Here is a 25,187-nt window from a genome sequence, read left to right as displayed (position 1 = left end):
TAATAGCACTGTGTTTAGAGTACACCCAGAGCAGTTAGCACTGTGCTTAAACTGCACTCAGAGCAGTTAGCACTCTGTTTAGACTACACCCAGAGCAGTTAGCACTGTGCTTAGACTGCACTCAGAGCAGTTAGCACTCTGTTTAGACTACACCCAGAGCAGTTAGCACTGTGTTTAGACTACACCCAGAGCAGTTAGCACTGTGCTTAGACTGCACCCAGAGCAGTTATCACTGTGTTTAGACTACACCCAGAGCAGTTAGCACTGTGCTTAGACTGCACTCAGAGCAGTTAGCACTGTGTTTAGACTACACCCAGAGCAGTTAGCACTGTGGTTAGACTACACCCAGAGCAGTTAGCACTGTGCTTAGACTGCACTCAGAGCAGTTAGCACTCTGTTTAGACTACACCCAGAGCAGTTAGCACTGTGTTTAGACTACACCCAGAGCAGTTAGCACTGTGCTTAGACTGCACTCAGAGCAGTTAGCACTCTGTTTAGACTACACCCAGAGCAGTCTTTGACTACATTGAAAAGGCATTAAACCACAAAAAGACCAATAAATAACGAATAGCAACCAAAATAGAAACCTATTTGATGTTTTTCAATGCCATGTCTGAACAGAGATTGCTCAAAATGTCCCCCACTTCATTCTAGCAAAGAGAGGGAAGCGATAACACAGAATAGAGAGAGAGAGAGAGAGAGAGAGAGAGATGTTATAGTGGGGCAGCTTAGCTATTAGGGTTCACTCCTTCTCTGAGCAGCCCAGGAGCTCCATCCGGAGTGTGATGCGCCCGTACCAGGTCCAGGGGAGGAGGCGGAGGAAACGGCCGCGTATTGGTGGCTGGATGTGGTTCTTCCTGTGTGTGTCTCTATCGGAGTTCCCCTGGAAAACCTGTCAGCAAGACAGCAGGTGAGGTCACGTGACCAATCAGAACTCGGTGACTTATGCCTTGTTTCAGAGGTGTATCAATCAAATATGACAACTGTGACAACAACACTTTATGCATATTCAATGGAATATGTATCACTTACATGTGTCCCCACTATCCGTGTTTGAAAGACCTATTGTTATGAATTCTGGGGATCCTGTCATCAGGGGTGTTTTTAGAGGGTGGTCACCCTAGGTGCCACCCTAAAAAAAGAGTTATGACTGGCTGACGGCCATGTTAGAGGTAGGGCCATCAAGCCAGTTCTTTTTCCAAAACGACATGCCTTGAAGGACCACATGTGAAAAATGTATTTAAATTCTTAGATTAATCTTGATTCTAACTCAGAATTCAGACCTGGAACCTGTCTATATCCTTTCTAAATGCCCTTGCTCGAGTCTGTGGCCCACCACGGCCACCTCAGTTAAAATGGCCTGGACATGCCACTGTCATATATCTGTATAGCTAAATTCATTCCAGTTTTAATTTCTGTCCACTTGCTTAATCTCTCCAACTGTCAAAAGATACAACTCTCTGCCTTCTTTTCTTCGAGAGATGCCATTATGTTTACCTTGTCAGTGTGTTGTGACTCATCCTGGTAGACTGTCCAGCTGATTCCATCATCACTGTAGGCTAGTTTATAGGAGCCTACAAACTGAACCTGACCAAAGTCCCTGGCTCCTTGAGTTATTACTCCAGTGATCGTAGTGGGCTCCAACAGGTCCACCTAAAAGGAAGGGGTTGAGGAGGATGTAGTCTGTCAAGCCAGTCTATCTCTTCCACAATCTGTGAATGCTCCAGAGACAGTCTGTACTTCAGCCTATTCAAATGTGTGTGGGGGGGAAGGATGCTTCAGATCAGAGGAACTTTGATGATATTCAATCAATCACGAGTCACGGCACATGTAAGCAAAACCGAGGCAGGTGATTGGAGAAATTAACGGATGCCCGCTTTATATCCGTTGAGAACTATTGGACTCTGATTGGACTAATGAGCAGATAAGGCGGGACATCCGCTCATTAGTCCAATCAGAATTCATTATTTTCAGCAAAGTTCAACGTTTAGATTAGACCATGCACTCAAGCACGAGAAAACGAACAAAGATACTCTCTATTGCTAACCTGCTATAGCGTTCCCTACTGTAGTTTTACCTGTATCCACTGTTTCTGGTCATTCCAGGCAGCCGTCCATGCATTAACCTTGCCTTTACGGTCCAATCTGGCCTGTTCAGGGCCCCAGGACAGCAGGCCCATCCCCAGGGTGCGGTATACCGAGGAGGCAGACAGCTGGGAGTCAGGAACCTGGCCTGACTTCAGACCCAAGGGCTCCGAGCAGCCTGAGGAGAGGACACACCCACAGACAAGCTTAGAGGAAGAGGACAGCTACATCAGACCCTTTTGGAGCCATTATGGGTTATGTTTATTTAGGGTGATGGCAGTCAGTTTAAATATAGGAGTTGATTGCATGGTTCTCTCCAGGCTATAGCATGGTTCTCTCCATTGCCAGCAATGTTAAAACGCCAAATTTCTGTCACCCAGGTGATCATTCATTTTGTTTCAACATTGTTTAATAAAATACAGGTGTTGTCTCTTACATCTTTCGGTTAGATACAGCAGCCATGTTTGTGAAAGGATATGTTGTTGTTCCCACAAGCTCACCTCATCAAGTATGAAAGAAATCAAGAACATATTTAGATACTACAGTTTACCACAGTGGTGTCCAATCATGGTCCATGGAGATTTTCATTTCAACCAAAGACTACACCAGATGATTTCACTTACTAGAACAACTTTCTCTGGTTGCTAACTAGTGAAATGGCCTGCTGTCGTGATTGGCTGGAGAGTCTACAGACTCTTGGGCCTGCTGTCGTGATTGGCTGGAGAGTCTGCAGACTCTTGGGCCTGCTGTCGTGATTGGCTGGAGAGTCTGCAGACTCTTGGACCTGCTGTCGGGATTGGCTGGAAACTCTTGAACCTGCATTACATATGGTTGGGCACTACTGATCGACAGTCAGCAGCAATGCTAATCAGTGCCTTTATCATTAGACTTGAACATAAACACCTTGCTGTCCATCTAACACCATAAATAGTTATAGAATGATATAGATATAGATAGTTATAGAATGGGCCAACAGACTTTTGTTTGTGTCGCAAGGAAAGGACATTCGGAAAGGCATTTGGAAACATGGGGGCATTCAAACCAGCCCACTCACTCGCCAGAAGAAAATGTCTGCATTGTACGTTTCTACAATCCACAGAAATGTAAAATATGATAATTTCTGCATTGCACATTTCTAGATACATGAATAATTCATGTTATACACATGACAGAACGTAATGACAAAGTGGCGGTAGAGAAGAGGTGGCAGTCGCTTGTAACTTTCTCATCATGAGAGCTGGTTTGAATCTGGACCCTAACCCCAACCAAGTTACTTTTGTTGTCTAAACCCAACTGAGCTGTTTTACTTGCCTAAACTCAACTGAGATGTTTTACTTGCCTAAACTCAACTGAGATGTACCTGAGATGTTTTACTGTACTTGCCTAAACTCAACTGAGATGTTTTACTTGCCTAAACCCAACTGAGATGTACCTGAGATGTTTTACTGTACTTGCCTAAACTTAACCGGCGAGTCGAGCTGTGGTTCCCGCGGCACGTTACCGGCCGGAACCGGGCCGGTATAGCCGTGAGCCGCCGTAGCCGAGGCTCCCGCAACTCGCTAGCGGGTGGAGTCAGTGGTCACGCCGGGCTGGGGGCGCTAAACCAGGAAGTAGCGGTGGCTCCTCCGAGGCGGTTACGTGGCCGGGCTGGGCGGCCATGTAACCAGGACGAGCGGGGGTGCCTGTGCTGGAGGCACAAATGTTCATATTTTACACTTCCATTGATTGTAGAAACGTACAAAGCCCACCTTTTCGCCCGGGTTGTTCAAACGGTTCAAACAAGTTGGCCGTAGTGTGTTAATGCACGGAACTAACCAGTGAGCTCACATCCCAGCAGCTCCATGCGTAGTGTGCAGTGGCCCCTGCAGATTTGTGGGTAAAGTCTGATATACTGGGCTTCAATTGGTGGAGAGAAAGCATTAGCCATAGGAGCACTATATTTGTCTGTATTTCCATGGAGAATCTGCACAGAAACAGGGAAACACACACACACCCCAAAACAAAAACACACTCATAACACACACACCAAAACAAAAACACACTAATTTCCTTCAATCCAATGACCTTGTAATATAATACACAATGCTTGAAATCAATAGGCTGGAAATTATATGAAGAGGTCAAATTCATTCTGTTGAATTCACTCAACTAAATCAGGGGAAGTTTCAAGGACATTTAAAAGGCTGTGAATATCAAGGCCATATGACCTTTCAAAGTAGGAGAAAATATAACCTGCAAAATGCATCCAGAGGTGAATCTAAAAATAGCCTCACCATGTCCTGACTGCTGCCTTGGAGTTTCACCACTCTCCAGCTCCTCCCATCGTTGCCGTGGGCGACCTTAAATGACTTCACAAACTCTGAGTGGCCCATCCGCCGAGCGCCCTGGGTAATCACGCCAGTTACGCGCATACGCTGGTGCAGGTTCACCTGGACAGGTGAAACACTGTGTTATCCAATGCTGAAATGGGTGTGCGTAATTTGTGTGATTGCGTGCATACAGTAATGTACATCCAGGCTAGTCTCTAGGAAAATGTTTCATAGCAATGTTGATCCACAGCACAAAACATTGCCCTATTGTTTTACCGTGCATATTGAAATAAGTTGGGCGCGTGTGGTGGTCGGGGTGGACGGGGGAACAAAACACACCGGGGAGCCGTGTTCGATCCCAGTGTCCAAAGTCTACATTTCAACCATACAGTAAGTAGGCCTAACATTTAACATTTAAAGACTATAACACAAATTATAATCCTAACCTTAACCAAGTTGTTTTACTTGCTTAAACACAACGAAAGTTATCTTATTTGCGTAACATGTTCAAATTAATGTTCAAATTAACTGCTGTTTAGTTTCAAATTTACGTTGACTATGTTTGCAGAGATGTATAAAAAGCACTGTGTAACAATTTTACAGCATTGCCGTGTAACAATTTTACAGCTGTTATTGTGAAACTACAGAGAACATTACCATCTAACCATTTTAGAGGCGTTATTGTGAAGATGTAAAGTTTTTGTGCTGTGGACGAACGTTGCCATTACACAATTTGCTGTGAGACTACGATGCTACATCAGACTGTGCACATTTACAGATGTTTCAAAATACCCTACTGCCGCAAGAGTACTGCCACAGTGGTCGCGGTAATGGTTGGACATTTTTCAGTTTGTTTGCACCAGTAAGAGTCCAACAAGATGACAAATTAACGCTGATCCACAGATTTCAATAGTATTAGTCTGATCACTCTACGACCAAAACTCACTGAACTAGCCGCTGAAGAAAAACACTTGCTGCCGCGACAGGTGGTGGCAATAGGGTACTTTGAAACACGTAACATCTGTACGTACCTGTATCCACGGCCAGCGGTCGGTCTTTGCCGGGCACCAGGCGTTTACCATGCCCTTCTTGTTCAGGCGAGCCAGATGCGGGTACCAAAGATGAAGGCCAAACATGGTGCTGTCAGTGGAGGAAGAGGACAGCTGCCCATTGGAGATGATGCCGCCCTCCATGCCCAGAGGCCCAGAGCACTCTAGTGATGGTAAGTAAGAATTACAAACAGAAATAACAGAAGAAGTCCCTAGCTCTAGACTCCTTTCACAAGATGTCTGCAAGCACATTTCAATCATCCACGGGTATAAAGAGAATGAAACGATGATGAACCACACTAATTGTAACATTGTAACACTCACTGTGCTGGCAGTTGCGGCCTGTATATTCTCCAGGACACAGACATGTGTAGTTGGCCTCCAGATCGGCACAAACTCCTCCATTCTGACAAGGACCACTCTCACACTCATTCACATCTGAAAATAACGTCATCCATACGCAACATTTTGCTGCATGTTAGTTTATCACCAAATGCTTATGTTTGGAGATCTCTCGGTGCTGTACTGTAAAAGAACTTAAATGAAACCTGGCACCTGATCTAATCTATTGGTTAAAATTTTGAATGAGTGTTTCAATCTACAGTGCACATTCTCTTTCACATGAAGACATCCTGGCAAACTGATACTGTCCACTGGGAGTATTTCATCTATATTGCAAGGGGAGTGCAGCCATCGAATCATTGACATAATGGTGGAATTGCACATAGTAATTTAAATAGAGGGAAACATAATTTGACTGTATCCATTTAGCAGCTAGTACTAGCCTGTTTCAAACCATCCTGATCATGTGATGGTCTACGTATCAGTCTGGACTCTGAGCCGACCACAGCCATTTCAGTGGGCGGGAGTACAATACTTGCCTTGACAGACAAACTCTTTCAGCCAATCAGCGTCGCCAAATCCCCTCGGAAGAACCGCGAAAATGTATTTTCTGCCGAGAAACTCCACTGGTGCATACTCTTGTTCTTGTTCAATTGTTGTTATTGAGTCTATTTCTGCAATAACACTTACGACTGTGTTTACTCTACTAGCGTTAACGTTACTGCTTCAGGAGATGCCATTACTGTTTTGCCACCAGCGTCCCCGACTGGCCCGGTTACATTGTAATTTCAGGAAATAGACAGCCAAAGTCACGCCCACTTCTGGTTTAGACATATCCGCCATTCTTTTTTTCATCTACATTTCGTAAAATGCTTATAAAAAATAGTTTTACTTGGTCAAACCAAACGATTTCACTCAGGCCAAAACTTAAAAACAAAACATCTATTTTTATTTATTTTTTGTTTTGGTCGAGTGAAATGCTCTATGGTCTCTCGTGATTCCAAATATAACTGAATCGCTTGGTTTGACCAAGTAAAATAAATAAGCATTAACAAAGAATGGCTGACGAATAGCTCTGGTGCGTATGCCTAAACCGGAAGTGGGTGTGACTTTGGCTCTCTATCAGCGGTGGGTGGGAATCCAGAGTGAAAGAGAATGTGATCCTCCACACAAACTACCTATGTCAGGTATGCATGCACAGTCCTAAACAATGTGGTGTGCTCTCCTTTTTGGATTATGCAATAAGTTAAGGCTATTTCACTGTACATGTGTCAATACAGGCACCATAGTGTACTAGATTATGGACCAAAGAGGAGGGCGTAGGACCATGCTGAAGACAAAGAAAGGCATATGGGAAAGTGATGGTGAAAGAACAAACAGTGGCAGGAGCTGCTACAGTGACACTGACTGTGTTGACAGTGGACTCCAGTGTATCCGGGCGGGCAATGGCACAGGTAGCCCAGGAACACTTCTCCCCTGTAGGCATCGGTGCTCTCGCACACTCCTCCGTTGTGGCATGGGTTCGGCTGGCAAGGCCCTAGCAGAGCACCAGGGCAACAGCCACACAATTCAACAACGCAAGTATAAGCCCTATGATGGAAGCTGATATGTCCTCTCCTCAAAAACTTAAAGGTGACCCCCCAAAAAGCTGTTGACAATATAGACTATTTCATCCACATAGCAGATGATAATGTGTCAATTTAGTTGATTATTTGTGATGACAAGAACACGTAGCTGTTCAACTCAGTGATCAAATAATTAAAGATGGCTTTTCTTCATGTTGTTATATGGTGTGTGTTTACTGACTGAAGTGAAGGCTGTACAAAGAGAACAATGAACTGCTCAGTTAACGACATTTTTCACTGTCACTGTCAGAGCAGTAGGCTATAATGAGTGTACAGTACGTGCTCCACGCTCTGAAGAGAAATATAGGCCAGTGTGTAATTATTATTACGCTCCGCTAATGCTATCCTTTCTAGCATTGTGCGAGTCTGTCCATCAGCTTAACAGTGTATCTGCATGAACATAGAAGCTGAACAATGACACAGTTATGCTTGAGTGCTCATCACAGACATCTACAAAGTGGGTCATTGTGACCCTTTTTCCAATCTGACACACTTAAGAACAAAGACTTTTCTCTCATTAGGAAATTAACATAAATAAAATATGTTATGGATTACTTTAAACAGCCTGACACAGACAGAGGCACACATACATATAGCCTATAGGCACTTTTGACTTGTGCTTTTGTGGCTAATATCAGAAGTTACAATAATGCAGCTCTGAGTTGGTTTTCTCACCTGATGGAGGCTCATTCCAATCTGATGACGATGCTATAGCAGGACAAGAGGAGAGAGGGACATCAATTGATGCTTTTCTAGCATTTTTTAATAGCCTACATGTAGGCTAAAACTACAATAAAAGTTGGACAAACTCACTTGGGACAGAAGTAGGCCTATCTGACTGCGTGTTATCACAATCTTCCCCAATGTCACACACAGGTTCGCATGCATCTTCTGAGGAAAAGGGGGAGTTATTGGAGGCAAAAGATAATAATGACATCTACAGTAGCCTACAAGGGAATATTCTATCAGCCAAAAAAAGAAAAGATAAAAAAGACAGTACAGCATCATTGCAAAATAAACTCCTGTAGGCTGTAGTGTATTCTTGACTGTGAATCGCGCATTTTAAGTCCGCAAACACACACGCAAGGAGCAATATACCTAATTTGGCATAGGTCTATAGCCTATTTTTTCCTGAACGAAATAACCCCTTCCCGCACCTGATCGTTCCAAGACTCACCGCATCAAAGCTCTTGTTTAAAAGATGACGCACTAACTCACCGTTCAACTCCCGATGAGCGCTGGCCGCACCGATGCAGACAAATAGGACCAATAACGGCAGCATCGTCATGAAGTTGCCTCTGCTGCTCCTCGTGTCCTCTGGCAACACAAACAAACACACGAGGAAAATACACGCAAGATTTCCCCGCACTCCTCTCCACTGTCTGTCACTGCGCAGCAACCTCGGTGGTGGTGATGATGACGGATGATGATTAGATGACGACTAGTGCGTGACGGTCTGCCTACTGTTCTAGTAAAATGCCCCCGAAAAAATGAGAAAAAAGCTTACAAAAAAAACACGTATGCTCAAATAAGTCCATCTGTGGCAGTCACGTGTTGCCCCTATACAGTTTCATATCAGCCTCATAATTCGACTACTCATTCGTTTCACTCAATCAGAGTCTCACACAAGGACCCCGTATTTTCACTGCGGGCTCCATTCTCAAAGGCCTATACTTTTTCATGTGGGTAGTTGTTGAGTTGTCGACGTGCGGCCCCCCCCCCCCCCCCAAAAGCATCAAACAAGAAGGATTTTTTTTTAAATCAAAACTGTCACTCACTTTTTCATCAATACAGAAATGATGTAATGAATAGCAGTGGAAATTCAAAGTGAAGATCACATTTCCCGGTGGATGTTTTTCAACTTCCTTGTCACATTTCAAAACAGTGGGCTGGAAACTCCTCTGTGGGAGAAGGAAAGACTTTTAATCATTTAAATTGATTTTTATTACATCATACCTCTGTGTGACATGACATATGATCTCTGCTGCTTTGTAACCAGATTAAACTGTCCCAATAAATATAAATCATAAATATGGCTGAGCGGGATTCACATTTTCCTAATTGAGGTTCACTTCTTATCGACATGAAACAAAACAGTTTATCAGTTTTCTATCTTACAGAATTATCTACAAAAAAGAAAAAGAACAGAATTCTACAACAACGGGGTAACACTCCATTGTGGTTTTAGTTTCTGCTTTTCCAGATAATTAATATTTTATTTCATTGTAGTTTTCCACATTAAATATTCTGAATCAAACGTCTGAATATCACCGGTTCCTCCCAGCAGTTTGGGATCTGGCTTTAGTTTCTGTATCTCAGGTTGCGATGCCTGACGACGTTTTCCACAAAAGGAACATTGTGTGATTAACAAGAAAGTGAGTGATGACACACCTGTTGACAGATATGGGACCAAGTCACTTTGGTCCAAGTCTCAAGCAAGTTCCAAGTCATTTTGTTTAGGGCAAGTCAATTAAAGTCAAATCACAGGTTTTATCAAGTCAAGTCCTTAGTTACAGGAAGGCAAGGCAAGTCCCAAGTCAAGACACGTTTCCCCCCCCAAGATACTGTAGTCTTACCTTCCTTTATAAAGAAAAAAGACAAGGTATTAGTACCTGTCTAATAGTGATATTATTGGCCAATTTATCTAAACTGTTAAAAAAGTATGACAATTAATTGAATTTGTATTAGAATTACTGATATTCAGTGGAATAAATGTAATCAAACAAAAGTAAAACAAAAACAAACAAAAAACATGCACATGCCTTCTCCTGGAAAAATCAAAACCATCAAGTGAGAGGAGTTTGATTGACAGCCAGTCATCCAATCATAAAAATGCCATGAAGAGGAGCATGAGTGAGTCATCCAATCATGAAAATGCCATTTCCAGCTTGCACTCGCATACCGGATAACTTTACACAGACTCTTGACAAGGTTAAACATCTTAATATTTAATATTTAAACTGATGAAAATAAACAAGAAATCCAAGTCATCACATCTCAAGTGAAGTCCCCGAGTCTTTAACTTCCAAGTCAAGTCTCAAGTCATTCATTTTTTGTAAAGTCAATTCACAAGTCATCAAAACAGGGACTCAAGTCGACTCGAGTCCAAGTCACCAAGTCTCAAGTCCCCATCTCTGCCTGTTGCTATGCAGATGTCAATTCAGGGATTTGACAGTACATGTGTATGCGTAAATGTAGTGCCTGAACTGTCTGTGGGTCTATGTATAATCTATCTGTCAGTTGTTCTGTCTGTCCCTCGGTGTGTCTATCTATCTATCTGTCAGTTGTTCTGTCTGTCCCTCAGTGTGTCTATCTATCTATCTGTCAGTTGTTCTGTCTGTCCCTCGGTGTGTCTATCTATCTGTCTGTCTCGCAGTGTGTCCATCTGTCAGTTGTTCTGTCTGTCCCTCAGTGTGTCTTCCTCAGCATGACGATGATCTTTTTGAACTTCAGTCTGGTGGCGATGTCCAGCACCGTCTCTCCGTCCTGGAGGAGAGACAGGAGAGGGACACTGTGATGGAGCCGAGGATGGGATCGTCCTCACAGCAATCAGGACATGAAACGCACACTTGTGTGTCGTGTCGTGTCGTGAAGTACGTACGTTATTCCTCACAGCAGTGTCTGCCAGTCTCTCCAGCAGCAGAGGAATCAGCCGGAGGCTTTTCCTCTGACAGGTGTAATGAAGAGCTGTGTTCCCCTTCTGTAATACACACAGTACACACACATTCACTCTGTAATACACACAGTACACACACATCCACTCTGTAATACACACAGTACACACACATTCACTCTGTAATACACACAGTACACACACATCCACTCTGTAATACACACAGTACACACACATCCACTCTGTAATACACACAGTACACACACATCCACTCTGTAATACACACAGTACACCCACACATGCACTCTGTAATACACACAGTACACACACATCCACTCTGTAATACACACAGTACACACACATCCACTCTGTAATACACACAGTACACACACATTCACTCTGTAATACACACAGTACACACACATTCACTCTGTAATACACACGGTACACACATTCACTCTGTAATACACATAGTACACACACATCCACTCTGTAATACACACAGTACACACACATTCACTCTGTAATACACACAGTACACATATTCACTCTGTAATACACAGACTACACACACATTCACTCTGTAATACACACAGTACACACACATTCACTCCTCCTACTGGACCTGAGTGCAGCAGCCATCGATACCGTGAGCCACAACATCCTGCTCACCAGACGAGCCACAACATCCTGCTCACCAGACGAGTCACAACATCCTGCTCACCAGACGAGCCACAACATCCTGCTCACCAGATGAGTCACAACATCCTGCTCACCAGATGAGTCACAACATCCTGCTCACCAGACGAGCCACAACATCCTGCTCACCAGATGAGCCACAACATCCTGCTCACCAGATGAGCCACAACATCCTGCTCACCAGATGAGCCACAACATCCTGCTCACCAGATGAGCCACAACATCCTGCTCACCAGATGAGTCATAACATCCTGCTCACCAGATGAGTCACAACATCCTGCTCACCAGATGAGTCACAACATCCTGCTCACCAGATGAGTCACAACATCCTCCTCACCAGATGAGTCACAACATCCTGCTCACCAGACGAGCCACAACATCCTGCTCACCAGACGAGTCACAACATCCTGCTCACCAGACGAGTCACAACATCCTGCTCACCAGACGAGTCACAACATCCTGCTCACCAGACGAGTCACAACATCCTGCTCACCAGACGAGTCACAACATCCTGCTCACCAGACGAGTCACAACATCCTGCTCACCAGACTGGAAGACCTCGGTATCGAAGGCACCGCACTCAGGTGGATCTGCTCCTACATCTCCAACCCATCACAGTTAATTTCCCTCCACAACCACTCCTCTGCCCCTCCACAGTCACACAAGGTGTTCCCCAAGGTTCTGTACTCGGTCCACTTCTGTTCATTTACATCCTCCCTCTCTCGGTCAGGTCCTCTTTCGCACACCCTGCCGCTGAAACACTCATCCACGCTTTTATGTTCTCTCATCTTGACTATTGCAACTCACTCGACAACAACTCCAGCCTCATCAACAGACTCCAACTGGTCCAGAATGCAGCCGTCTAACTTCCTATCCACACCAATTCCTGGCACCACATCACCCCAGTCCTACAAGAACTTCACTGGCTTCCCATCTCGTTCCGGATCAAGTTCAAATTCCTGGTCATCACCTACAAAGCCCTTGACGAACTGGCCCCCCTTACCTCACAGACCGCCTCAGCTGGCCTTCTCTCCACCCCCAAGTCCAACCACTGTTTGTCCGCTGTCTGTTTCACTGATGTCGCCCCCCGTAACCTTTAGTGTAACCTATAGTGTCATCTTTGTCCACTATCTGTGTGCACTAAGTACCCCCACCCCCTCAGTGTTTAGTATATTGTGTAAAGGGTCTTTGAGTTCTTGAAAAGCGCTATACAAGTTCAATGTATTATTATTATTACTCGTGCAGTGCTTGTGGTGCAGTACTGTTCCCCTCCACATAGGTTTGTTAGTCTGTGTAGTTTGTGTGTGAACTCACGTAGTCTTGAGCGTCGAGCTTCACCTCACTGAGCAGCAGCTCCTGCAGCAGACTCACATTCCTCCTCTGCTTCTGCTCCTGCAGGGGACACAGCAGAGGGGGGACTGTCACGTGACCTGGACTGTCACGTGACCTGGACTCGAGTCACGTGACCTGGACTTAAGGCACATGATAGCTTGAGACTTGACCTGGGTTATGGTGACTTGGGACTTGACTCTGACTTGTACGTTGATGACTTGAAAAGGTTACTAAAGTCTTGACTTGAGATCTTGTGTTTTGCTAAAAGACTTAGATTGAAAGTGATGAGATTTGTTCCAGCAGACGACTGAATTTAAATTTTACGATATTTTCTCCATATTGTTTCTCAGTATAGAGTGCGGCAGGGATGACATCATATTTTTGTAGTCGGAAGGCGGACGCCACGGACTTCCTGGATCTTACGGGAAAAAGTCAAAGGGGTTTTAGAATGGGGATTTCATTTAAATCCATAAAGTAAGGTCAGTTTGAACTCTTACCCTCTGGTCGGCATTTTAGGGCGCCTATCAGACGCACAAAGAGATTTCACGTCTCTTTCGTCCCTAGTGCCATCAACATGCTCAACAGCAGATAGCACCTCGCACTTGCACTCTCCTTTGCATGGCATTTTTGCACTACATTTTGTATTTTTCTTATATTTGCTGTGCAGACTGAGGTGGAAAGTGACATTCCTTGTTCTGACTCCTTGTTTATTGTCTGTTGTACTCGTTTAATTGTCATTGTTGTGTTCTGTCTTTGTGTTTTGCCTTGCTGCAAATTCAATTTCCCCTAGGGGACAATAAACTGAGGAAAGAAATCCTCAGGGACTTCTACAGAGGCACCATTGAAAGCCTGCTGACTGGCTGCTTCACCGCCTGGTACGGGAACTGTACCACCATGGACCGCAGGGCGCTACGGAGGGTGAGGCGCGCGGCCCAGCACGTAACAGGAGACGAGTTGCCAGAACTGCACGAACTGTATAACCAGCGGTGCCTCAGGAGGTCCCTGAAGATCATCAAAGACACAAACCATCCCCACAACAGCCTGTTCTCCCTGCTACCCTCAGGGAGGAGATACAGGGTTCCAAAAGCACGCACAAATCGCTTGAGGAACAGTTTCTTCCCGCAGGCCACGAGACTCCTTAACATACACAAATAGTGTAGTAGTCGTACCGTACCGTACTGCAGCTGCTACCATTATGTATGCCTAATGTTTAATTGTATGTCTAACAAGGTACATGCTATTTGCACCTGTATGTCAATTACGTCGAATTTAAAATGTCTGAACACGTCTAACGTATGCACAATGCCTAATGTTTAATTGTATGTTTAATAAGGTACATGCTATTTGCACTGTATGTCAAATACGTCGAATTAAAATGTCCGAACATGTCTAACGTATGCACATAACATGTGCACCTATGTGCAATGAATATGCCACTGACTTGTCTTATCGCTATTCTGCCTCATTGCCTATTGCTGCTTAGTATTGCTTATTGATGCCTATTTCTTATTGCCTATTGCTCATTGCTTGTTGCCTATTTGTACTATGTCGTAAACGGAGTCCACAGCACAAGAATTTCACACGTGATACTTGTACCATGGAGTGACAATAAAAATCTTGAATCTTGAATCTTGAAAGTGAACTGAACTGAACTCAACTGAGGTTAACAAAAGTTTATGGGAGCGGTAATTTGGGTTCAGCAGGATAATCTTCACGATTGTGAATCACTTTTATGCCTTTTGAAGCGTTTTTTTAATCAATTTTTTTTAAAGCATTTACGTTTCAAAAGTCATTCACAATCAAAAGTCATTCACGTTTGTGAAGATTATCCTGCTGAACCCAAATTACCGCTCCCATTCACTTTTGTTAACCACAGACCTTATTTTATGCATTTAAGTGAAATCCCCATTCTAAAACCCCATAGACTTTTCCGCCTAAGATCCAGGAAGTCCGGGACTTCCGCCTTCCATGCTACTTCTGGACTCATTCCTGCGGAGCTCTATTGTTTGAGTCTGTTATAGTCTTATTTCCTATTCTGTTGGATTCTATTGAACTCTACTGTTCTATGTACCAGTATGAAGTATCCCAGGAGCAGGATGGGCATCAGGATGGCGATCATCAGATAATCCAGCAGAGAGAACGTTCTTCTGGACGCATAGTGGAGACAAGTCCGCTGTTTCTGATAGAGAGAGAGAGAGATAGAGAGAGAGAGACACACACACAGAGAGACAGAGAGAGACAGAGGCAGGCAGGTAGTGGGAAGTGGAGGCAGAAAATAAGTACATTTTTCATTACACGCTCTCTCTCTCTCTCTCTCACACACACACACACACACACACACACACACACACACACACACACACACAGAGTTGTGGAAGGACTGGGCGTGTCGTGCAGAGTCTCTCAGGCTGCAGTTATGAACCATGCACATACAGGGTAGTGATACAGTTTCAATATGTTTGCTATATTCAGTTTTGGCCACCGTAGACGCTCTGACTGTCTGTCTGTCTGACCGTCTGTCTCTCTGACCCAAGCTGCCAAACCCTCAGCCGGATGTTGAAGCGATCAGGTCCTTATATAGCAAATAGTCAGACTTAAGATAGATGTCTAAATTCCTCCATTGCATAAAGCAGTTTAGTTATTGACTATCTTAAGCAGGACTAGTCTACGGTACAATGAATTCTGGGAAATTCCCCCCCGATTTTTTATCCCGTTTTTATCCCCCATTAGTGCTAATTTAATTTATTTATCCTGGTTGCTGAGCGTTGACCGAGCAACTGCCTCCAACCGCCCAGCTCTGTTTACTCTAGCAGAAAATGTTGGTCTTTTGGAAGAATTCAACAGTTAAAATTAGGGATGCATCGTGAGACAATTATTGATACAAATGTGTGACGTTTCAAATTGGTGGGATGAAAAATGAATTACGATACTCCTTTTAAAGAGCAGACCTTGGTTGTTCGATGCCCTACGTTTAATGTTTATTTGTATAGGGACAGATACATAGAACTACAAGAGGTCTTATGTCATATATCATAACATTTATAGCCTAAGCTAATTCGCAGTGTTTGTCCCTAGATGTTGTAAAAACAATTATAAAACGGCTCTCTCAAATCAAGCAATCTGATTGGTTCACAGCCATTGTATAATTCCAGTAACCGAGTTCAATAACCCATGGCCATGGGTTATTGGTTGCCATGGCAACTCTCTTACTAAAAGGCTCGAGCTCCGTGTTGGGCTTTCCAGAAAGCTCTCAGCGTCTCAGCAAGCGCCAGGATTGGCCAAAGTCAACTTCAGTCTCCAGAACGATCCAATCAAATCACCCGCACGTCTATCTTCTTGCTAGAGGTCCCGCCTTACAGTAGTGTCAAAACAAAAAGCTACTAGCTTGCAGCCAGACGCATGATGGCGCAACTCTCTTGGCTTTGGTTACCTCAAAAACAAAATGGCGGAGACAACTTTCAGATCCTTGTGAATCGATCTTCGCTTATAACTTTACTAATACTTCGCAGAAAATGATGTTTTGTACAAGAATAGACGCGGGCTAATGTCTTAACCCCTCTCTCGCGCGCCCTCACTCTTAACCCCGCATTTCTAAATAAGACGTAACGTTACTTGGTGTAGGCATACGGCTCTGGTGTCGGGCTATGCAAAACCTCTCAGCAAGCGCCAGGATTGGCCAATGTCGACTTCAGTCTCCAGAACGATCCAATCAAATCACCCGCACGTCTATCTTCTTGCTAGAGGTCGCGCCTTACAGTAGTGTTTCAACTGACTCTATCAGAATAAAATGCCAGTCGGACTTATAGTATTATTATTATTATATTATTATACTTGGAAACCGTTTTATAAAAGCAATATATCACGAGAGCAAGTGTGTTGTGGTGAATATATCCCGCTGATAAGCTGTTATCCCACGAGGCCGCAGGCCGAGTGGGATAACAGCTTATCAGCGGGATATATTCCACAACACACTTGCTCTCGTGATATATTGCTTAAATATACAATAATATATACAATGAACAAAGATGGAGAACACACACATATTATCAACATAAAACGGCCACTTACCCACTCCCACTCTGACACATACTGTACACCTACACACACAGACCCCCACACAGACCCCCCCCCCCCACACACACACACACACAAGAGCAAGAAAAGTCACTAATGAGTACATGACTGATGGCTGTTAAGAAACTGTTTCAGATTGGATTTGAAATTATCCGAATTATGATCTTGTTTAAGATATGTGGGCAATGAGTTCCATTCCAAGAATGTTCAAGCCACTCTGCCACCGACTCCAGATGCTCCGTCAACTGTGTTGAAATTGAGGCTAGTGGTCCGGCCGGACACGTATACGACACTGTCATCTGCATACATCTGGACACCTGCTCCTGGGCATGATGCTGGAAGATCATACATCTGGCACCTGCTCCTGGGCATGATGCTGGAAGATCATACATCTGGACACCTGCTCCAGGGCATGATGCTGGAAGATCATACATCTGGACACCTGCTCCTGGGCATGATGCTGGAAGATCATACATCTGGACACCTGCTCCTGGGCATGATGCTGGAAGATCATACATCTGGACACCTGCTCCTGGGCATGATGCTGGAAGATCATACATCTGGACACCTGCTCCTGGGCATGATGCTGGAAGATCATACATCTGGACACCTGCTCCAGGGCATGATGCTGGAAGATCATACACCTGGACACCTGCTCCAGGGCATGATGCTGGAAGATCATACATCTGGACACCTGCTCCTGGGCATGATGCTGGAAGATCATACATCTGGACACCTGCCCTGGGCATGATGCTGGAAGATCATACACCTGGCACCTGCTCCTGGGCATGATGCTAGAAGATCATACATCTGGACACCTGCTCCAGGGCATGATGCTGGAAGATCATACACCTGGGCATGATGCTGGAAGATCGTTTATATATCAACTGAAAAGAATTGGTCCAAGAATGGATCCCTGTGAGATTCCCGTTTTACAACCTACAGTAGTAAGGCTGATTGTTTATTATTAATAACAACACATTGTTCACGGTTGCTAAACCATTGTAAAGTTTTATCAGAGAAATGTCACACGTCAGTAGCTGCTGCAGTATCCAGGCACAAACACATGGCGGCCGCAGGTGAAGGTATGTACCATCCTGTTTCAAATGGGAGGTGTGGCAGCAGGGGCGCCGCCAGGGATTTTGGGCCCCATGACAGGACATAGTATGGGCCCTACTGATGCTGGCGTCCGAAGGGCGCACATTTGGGCTGTTTGAAGCTGATTTAGAGGATAATATCGCATTTTAAATTATATTAGGATAACACTGTAGTGTTGTCATTATTCAGTCTTAACCATCAATATTTGCTCCTTTTCTCACTCACCTTCATCTCACCACCATCCCTGTTGAATCATCATACTCTCTCTCTGCTCTGAATACACCAGAGGGAACAAAGAAATACTATCAACTAATGACTAGAAAGAATATTGATACACATGTGGAGTCCAACAGGAGAGTGTTTAGCATGAGACTGTTGTGATATCATTATTCAGTCTTAATATCATTATGTTCTCCTTTTCTCATTGGCTATCATTTGTGGGCTGCTTTTCCTTTCATATAATGGTCATTATGTGGACAAATAAATTGTGTTGATCCTTCTTATTTTTTATTATTATTATTATTACTATTATTATTATTAGTATTATTATTAGTATTACAAATAAATCCCCACAGACCCACTGCAATTGTGCCAACTACCATGTCATTCAACACAATGCTGCTGTGTGTGTCTCACCTCCTTCATCAGTTATTGTAGTAATTTCTACAGTTATTGTAGAAATTACTAGCGTCCCTTGCATGCTCGCGCACTCAACTGCCAGCACTCATTTCTACCGTGCCTCGTTGGTTTGCCCTCGGGGAGCTCCTGTACGCTCTCTACCCGATCAAACAAACAAAGAACCCTTTAAGTCAGTGGTTCAGAAAGTGGGGTCCAGGGACGCCCAGTGGTCCTTGAGGGGTTTCCTGGGGGACCCCAGCAAAAAGCGGAATACTTTATTTGAGCTATAATTCCATAAGTAACACAATGGTTTGGTCATGGGTTTCATATACTTTCTGTAATGAAACATCTAAAAGTAAAGGGTCCGTGGTCTAATTTGTGTCAGTTTAGGGGTTCTTGCTGTGGAATGAGAACCACTGCTTTAACCCATTGATACCTGATGCAGCATCACACAAATGAGGGATATACACGCAAATGCTGCATCAGGTATCAATGGGTTAAGACAATGGACTTAGTGTTAGTATAAACACATCACACATGGTCATAGCAGGCCTCTGCTATGTCTCACCTGTTTCAAATGAAACAGGCCCCGCCCTGAGGGCCCCCAACTGTAAGGTTTACGTTAGCCGGCCCCTTTCCTCTCACTATGAACATGACTGACCGTGTCAAAAATATTGACTATTAAATTCTCAAACCAAAGCAAACGCACATAATTAAAATAAGCAATTATTTGGTCCTACAAAAAAAAGGATCGACTATTTGGTCCTACAAAAAAAAGGATAGACTTAACTCATTCACCGCCAATGACGTCTTTGACGTGTTATCAGAAATAGCCCTCCCCGCCAATGACGTGTTTGACGTGTTTTTGTTTTTATTACTGCAGGGCGTAGTTTAAACACTTCCCCAGCCTGTCACATGGTATCAGGTCCCTAGCATCTAAGACAACACGTGAACAAACACATACCGCAGCTGTTGTTTTGAAATTGAGCAGGAGGAAAAGCAGAAAACTGGTAACGCTTCCTTGTGCAGACAGGAGAAACGCCATTGAAACGCGCCTCGGCGCGCTGCACGAGCTGGAGTCGCCTTCCTCTGTGCCAGCCGGGAGAAAGTAATCAAGAGATGTGTTTGATCATCGGAGGAATGAGGAAATGATCGATCAGTTTGCGAGGGCGGTGAGGACGTGTTGAATAGCCGAGGGGAAAACGGGAACGATCAGATAGCAGGGACGATATGACAGGGAGACATGGACGAGGACGGGTGCAAAATAAACACACAACAGCAAGGCACAAGGCAGAAGCGGGAGTCAGAGCAGCCCGCTGTCCTTTCTCAAGAGCTATTCAGTTGGTTCATGTAATCGCTGGGCTGCGTGCCCTCCAGTGTTGCTCCTGGCCAATCCCAGCGCCACAGGGCGTGGTTATTGCTTATCCTATGTGGGGTTAGAAATCTAAAAGGGGGATCGTGTGTGTGTGTGTGTGTGTGTGTGTGTGTGTCTGTCTGTCTGTCTGTCTGTCGGTGTGTCTGTCTGTCGGTGTGTCTGTCTGTCTGTCTGTCTGTCTGTACACTCACTCACACCGAGTAAACTGTATTGTTGAATGTAAAAAAAAAGCACTTCATGTGTATATATATATATATATATATTTTTTTTTGTCATTTGTGTCCTAACGAATAATATTTACATGTCTGATGTCAATACAGTTCAAAATAAAAGAATTGAGAGCGAGTTCTGCATGAGATTGTGTGCATAAATACATAAATGCCATTTTCTGCAATTTCTTTTCTCAGAGAGACATTTTGGGGGAAAACAGGGTGTATATAAATGGCTATAAGTAGAGTACAGAACATGCTAAAAGCTCACTTTTTTTTTCCTGGTGAACCCAGAGACGTACATCTTCATTTTGAGGTATTGCAAATCACTCTGGTGCTAATAGATAATTTACTGTGGGTCTTGAAAGATGACCAACAATTATGAAAATCTTTGGCCTGTGCTAAATATTGGCAGTCCTAAACTGGCGGTGAATGAGTTAATGGTCTCTCAATGCATGCTGGGAGGAGGAGGTATGGAGGTGGGCATCCCCAGGACGTGGGCGCACTCTGCTGGACAAACAACGTGATGACGCCATAGTCAAAACATAATATCTGCAAACACTGCACTAGTGCACTTGACTTACTTGACAGCAGCTAACTAGCAAAGGAATGAGAGGAAAATGAAACACCTACTAGGGCTGTTGGAACAAATGTCAAGATTCGAATATAATTTGATTTCAATAAATATGAATGAAATCCAATTATTATTATTATTTCAGGCCGTTATTGAAAATAAGAATTTGTTCTTAATTAACTTGCCTGTTTAAATAAAGGTTGATGATGATGATTATGTTTAATCTTTTTTTGAAATATGGCGAATCTCATCCGTCTCGCCTTGGCCAACCAGCATGTGAAAACAAATCCTTTTGTCACATGTGATAAACTATTAAACTTTTGAGTCTGAATATAGGTCAATGGAATCACAATGATCTCGTTAAATCTCATGAGCGATGTCCTTGTCATGCCAGCTAGCTAACGGTTAGCCAGAACTCTTGTCTGCTGAAGCTGTAGCGTTGTCTCCCGCGTACAAAACCATTGTCTGACACATTTTAATTCAATCTGTTTGTGACTCCGGTCAGACCAGCGAGCTAACCGGCTAACGTTACAGACAGAGCGGAGAAGTTGAGGCTGGATGGCTGCAGTCCTGTGTTCCACTAGCGATAAGAACACAGGCCACCAGATGCTTAAGGCAAGCTCTGCACACAGTCCAACCATATACTACTGTAGGTTTTGACCTAGTCTTGTTTCTATATCGTCAGAATCTGCTTTGTCGGTGTTTCTTTATGTACTCGAAGTGGTTTTCAGACAATAATAAAACCAGGCGAGGTCGAGGAAGGCACCTTATTGGTCAGCGTGGCGTCCGCCCGGTGCTGCAGCAGGTACTGCACCACCCGCAGGTTGCCACGGCGAGAGGCGGCGATGAGGGGTGTGTCCCCGCTGTCCGGGTCATGGATGTTCAGGTTGGTGATGTCACATCTCAGCAGCTCATACAGACCAATCAGATCCCCGTCATACGCTGACTGACAGGCTGGCTAGAGAGAGCAGAAAACAGAGACTGTATAAAAATATGGACGTAGCCTACGTGATGTAGGCTACGTACGCTGGCATTTTTACCTTGTTGACCTTTGACCTTATGCAGACAGAGCCGCAGGGCCCCCTGCTATTGGTCCGTGATCGGCAAGCTGCACGATCGCCAGACAGACCACCAAAACATAGTCTGCTTTATCGTCTATTTGACTTTAAATGGGACCATAATTTACTAAATGAACATCCATCATGTTGTATTAAAGAAGACTAGAAACTAGCGATTGAGACCATAAACTCATTAGGAAAGTGTTTACTGAGTAGGGCTGGGTACAGGCCCGTAGCCAGGGTTTGAGAAATACCGAGGTCATTTCAGCGCGACGTGGGGGGCCCAGGGGGGGCTATGCCCCCCCGGATAGAAAATTTTATCCATTTTAAAGTAAAATGCTTCAATCTGGTGCACTTTGAGAGCAAAATGAAGAGGCTAGATCTATAAAGAACTACAGACATCATGTTAGATTAATATCCTCTTTTTTTGTTTGTTTTGTTTTTTTTTTAGTGTGGAAAATACAGAGGTCATGACCTCGGTGTCCTCAATGGTAGCTACGGGCCGGGCTGGGTATAGGCAAGGACCTCACGATACAATACCTGTCACGATACATGGGTCACGATACGATTGTATCATGATACATTGCGATACAATACATATTGTGATATATTGCAATACTCTACATAATTTACTGAAAATTAAAAAAAATAGAGCTAAAAATACAACACGCTGTGTACCACCCAGGTAGTGTAATAATATGCACATCACTTGGTATTGATAACTTCGTGGACAAATTGAGTCAAAACTACTGAGTGTTGAGTGTGTTACTGAATGCACTGAAATTAAAAGTATTCTTATTGTGTCACTAAACACACGGCTGTGCAAAAAAATTGATGTGGCGATATATCACGATGTTTTTCTGAAATATCGATACAGTATTGCAGCAAAAGGTATCGCGATATATTGCCGTATCGATTTTATTGCACAGCCTTATTACTGAGGTCATAGTCTCGCTGGCCAGCCTCCTCTCCCTTCTGTCCGAGGAGTCTGGCGCCGCAGGTCTCCATAGTGGGATTGCGATGGGCGGCGCTTAGCGGCAGTGCCCTTGGAAAATAGTTTCCAACAATCCAATTTGCCGTTTTCAGCGTGTAGCAACGAGCTAGCGTGTAGGTTTCTGCCGTTAGCTTGCTAGCTAGTTAGCGTTGTTGTTTTCACTGAGGCGGCAGGGCACTATTTACAGCGACACACAGGGAGGAGGGAGCGGAAGCCGCTCTGATTGACATGGTCGGAGCCAATGACAGAGTTTGTAATAAGCCGTGAGCGGACATCCGGCTGCCACCGAAACAGTCGCTCCAATGGGAGAGCAGAGTAGAGCAGGGGAGGGTTTATCCAAGTTATGGAGACCTCCTCGGACGGAAGGGAGAGGAGGCTGGCCAGCGAGACTACTGAGGTCATAAATCAAGTGAGAATTCGTGTCATTTTCCCACTGACTTCTATACAATCGGACTTCTCTTTGCAGCCATAGACTGTATACGGGTTGTATATAAACGTATAGTTATATTTCTAGAAAAATTCAACGCCCGTACGTAAACAGTGAATTTAGCGATAGAGACAAAACATTTTCTTTTCTTTTATTTTACCAGGCTGTAAACATGTTTACTTCTGCTGTAAAGTCCAAACACACTCCTTGCTAGCAAAGCCCGCAAGAGGTAGTGAGCACACTCACCAAATCAGCAAAATAATCCAGGTGCACGGCACAAAAGTAATAGTCAAAACGAAGAAACGCCAGCGCTCAGTGAATGTCCTTTTTGGGTTTTTATTCCATCATCAAGACCAAAACAACGAACGTTTCAGCCAGCAGGCCTTCTTCAGTGTTGTAATGCAAAAGGCGGAAATGACAATTTATATACAGGTAGCGTCCGGAAGTACAATCAATCAAGCCAAAAGATGAAGCAAAAGATTTTTCTTTCCAAATACACCACTTAACAGTACTATAGGAAACAATTCTAGATATTATTACATGTAAGATATGTGAAACATAACAGATGCTTTAGAAGCTCTTACTGCTCTATATGAAGTAGTAGCTCCATACAAGCAGAAAAAGAGGGGAAACATTAGGCAATTATCCTGCTATGATCAGTCAAGAAATTATGCTTTGGTCTTGATGATGGACTAAAAACCCAAAAAGGACATTCACTGAGTGCTGGCGTTTCTTCGTTTTGACTACTTCTGCTGTAAAGTCAGGCACTTTAACATGGGCGTCTATGGGAGAAGCAGCCAGCCTCAAGTGGCCATTCGAGGAACTGCAGTTTTTGCCACTTCCCCATTGGGTTCACTTTTCCAAGGCGGAGGGTGGGGCTTGAGCAAAAGAGAAAATAAGACAGGAAGGAAAGGAGGTGAGGATGAAGAGCAGGGAAGGAAATGATGGTGGAAGAGAGGAATATTTAGTTGCACTGTGTTCACACAGTCAAATACGCACGTGCACACACACACACACACACACACACACACACACGCACACGCAGATGAGCTAGAGGAACAGGTCATACCAGCTTCACCTCACACTGCTGAGTCACATGCTGCTTGCACGCAAACACGCACGTGCACACACACACACACACACACACACACACACACACACACACACACACACACACACACACACACACACACACACACACACACACACACACACCCTTAAATACTTTCCTTGCATTTGGATCTAAAAGCCGGGCAACAGTGAGGGAAGGTGACAGTGTGATGTGGCAAACAGATGCAGGATTAGTCCCACATTATAAATTCAAAATATGCGTGAATTTTCTAAAAATTCCATTCCCACAATCCCGCGCCAAATTTCCGGCCCACACCCTTTTGCAATAATATTGAGAGAGTTTGGGAGACGAATCGTCATGTTTGTCTCATGTCTCAGTTAATAGAATAATACAGTTGAATGAGGTCTCTGACATACGTGCTCTCCCTGAAATAGCCTAGTACCAGTTACTTCTGAAATCTACTGCATAACCCAATGTATTTTTCTATTTCATTAAGAAAATAATAAAATATAAAGCATGTTACTGGCAAAGATAACCATCTTATATTAGATGTATTGCTTATATTAGATTCTAAATGGAATTATAGGCTACTTGTTTTTTTTACCCAAATATTACTATATATATATACATACATA

At 44.0% G+C, this 25,187-nt stretch overlaps 2 protein-coding genes across 2 annotated transcripts in view; both read right to left on the bottom strand.

Annotated features, from left to right (window-relative positions):
• Window positions 1-352: 352 nt before the first annotated feature.
• On the bottom strand, window positions 353-9,378 carry LOC310780482 (EGF-like repeat and discoidin I-like domain-containing protein 3; the record flags this gene model as incomplete). The annotated part of the gene is made up of 12 exons (XM_083641060.1): window positions 353-892; window positions 1,498-1,653; window positions 2,078-2,262; window positions 3,900-4,047; window positions 4,358-4,513; window positions 5,425-5,606; window positions 5,767-5,880; window positions 7,193-7,321; window positions 8,085-8,117; window positions 8,223-8,300; window positions 8,628-8,726; window positions 9,366-9,378. 12 exons carry the CDS (start codon window positions 9,376-9,378, stop codon window positions 743-745), a joined length of 1,443 nt encoding a protein of 480 aa, XP_083497186.1. The 3' UTR covers window positions 353-742.
• A 4-nt stretch (window positions 9,379-9,382) lies between these two features.
• Window positions 9,383-25,187, bottom strand: part of ankrd22 (ankyrin repeat domain 22) — a 22,301-nt gene continuing 6,496 nt past the window's right edge. The window contains exons 2-6 of the mRNA XM_083641363.1: window positions 21,768-21,959; window positions 15,125-15,232; window positions 13,036-13,113; window positions 11,011-11,109; window positions 9,383-10,895 (exon numbers count right to left, since the gene is read on the bottom strand). Of these exons, the coding sequence (XP_083497489.1) occupies window positions 10,818-10,895; window positions 11,011-11,109; window positions 13,036-13,113; window positions 15,125-15,232; window positions 21,768-21,959 (555 nt within the window). The 3' untranslated portion in view covers window positions 9,383-10,817. The remainder of the gene's footprint in view (window positions 10,896-11,010; window positions 11,110-13,035; window positions 13,114-15,124; window positions 15,233-21,767; window positions 21,960-25,187) is intronic.

The sequence above is a fragment of the Poromitra crassiceps genome (genome assembly GCF_964638095.1).
Source record: "Poromitra crassiceps genome assembly, chromosome: 8".
Classification (NCBI taxonomy): Eukaryota; Metazoa; Chordata; class Actinopteri; order Beryciformes; family Melamphaidae; genus Poromitra; species Poromitra crassiceps.
Note: the sequence above shows the minus strand (reverse complement) of the source record. Positions and strands in the feature narration are given on the sequence as shown.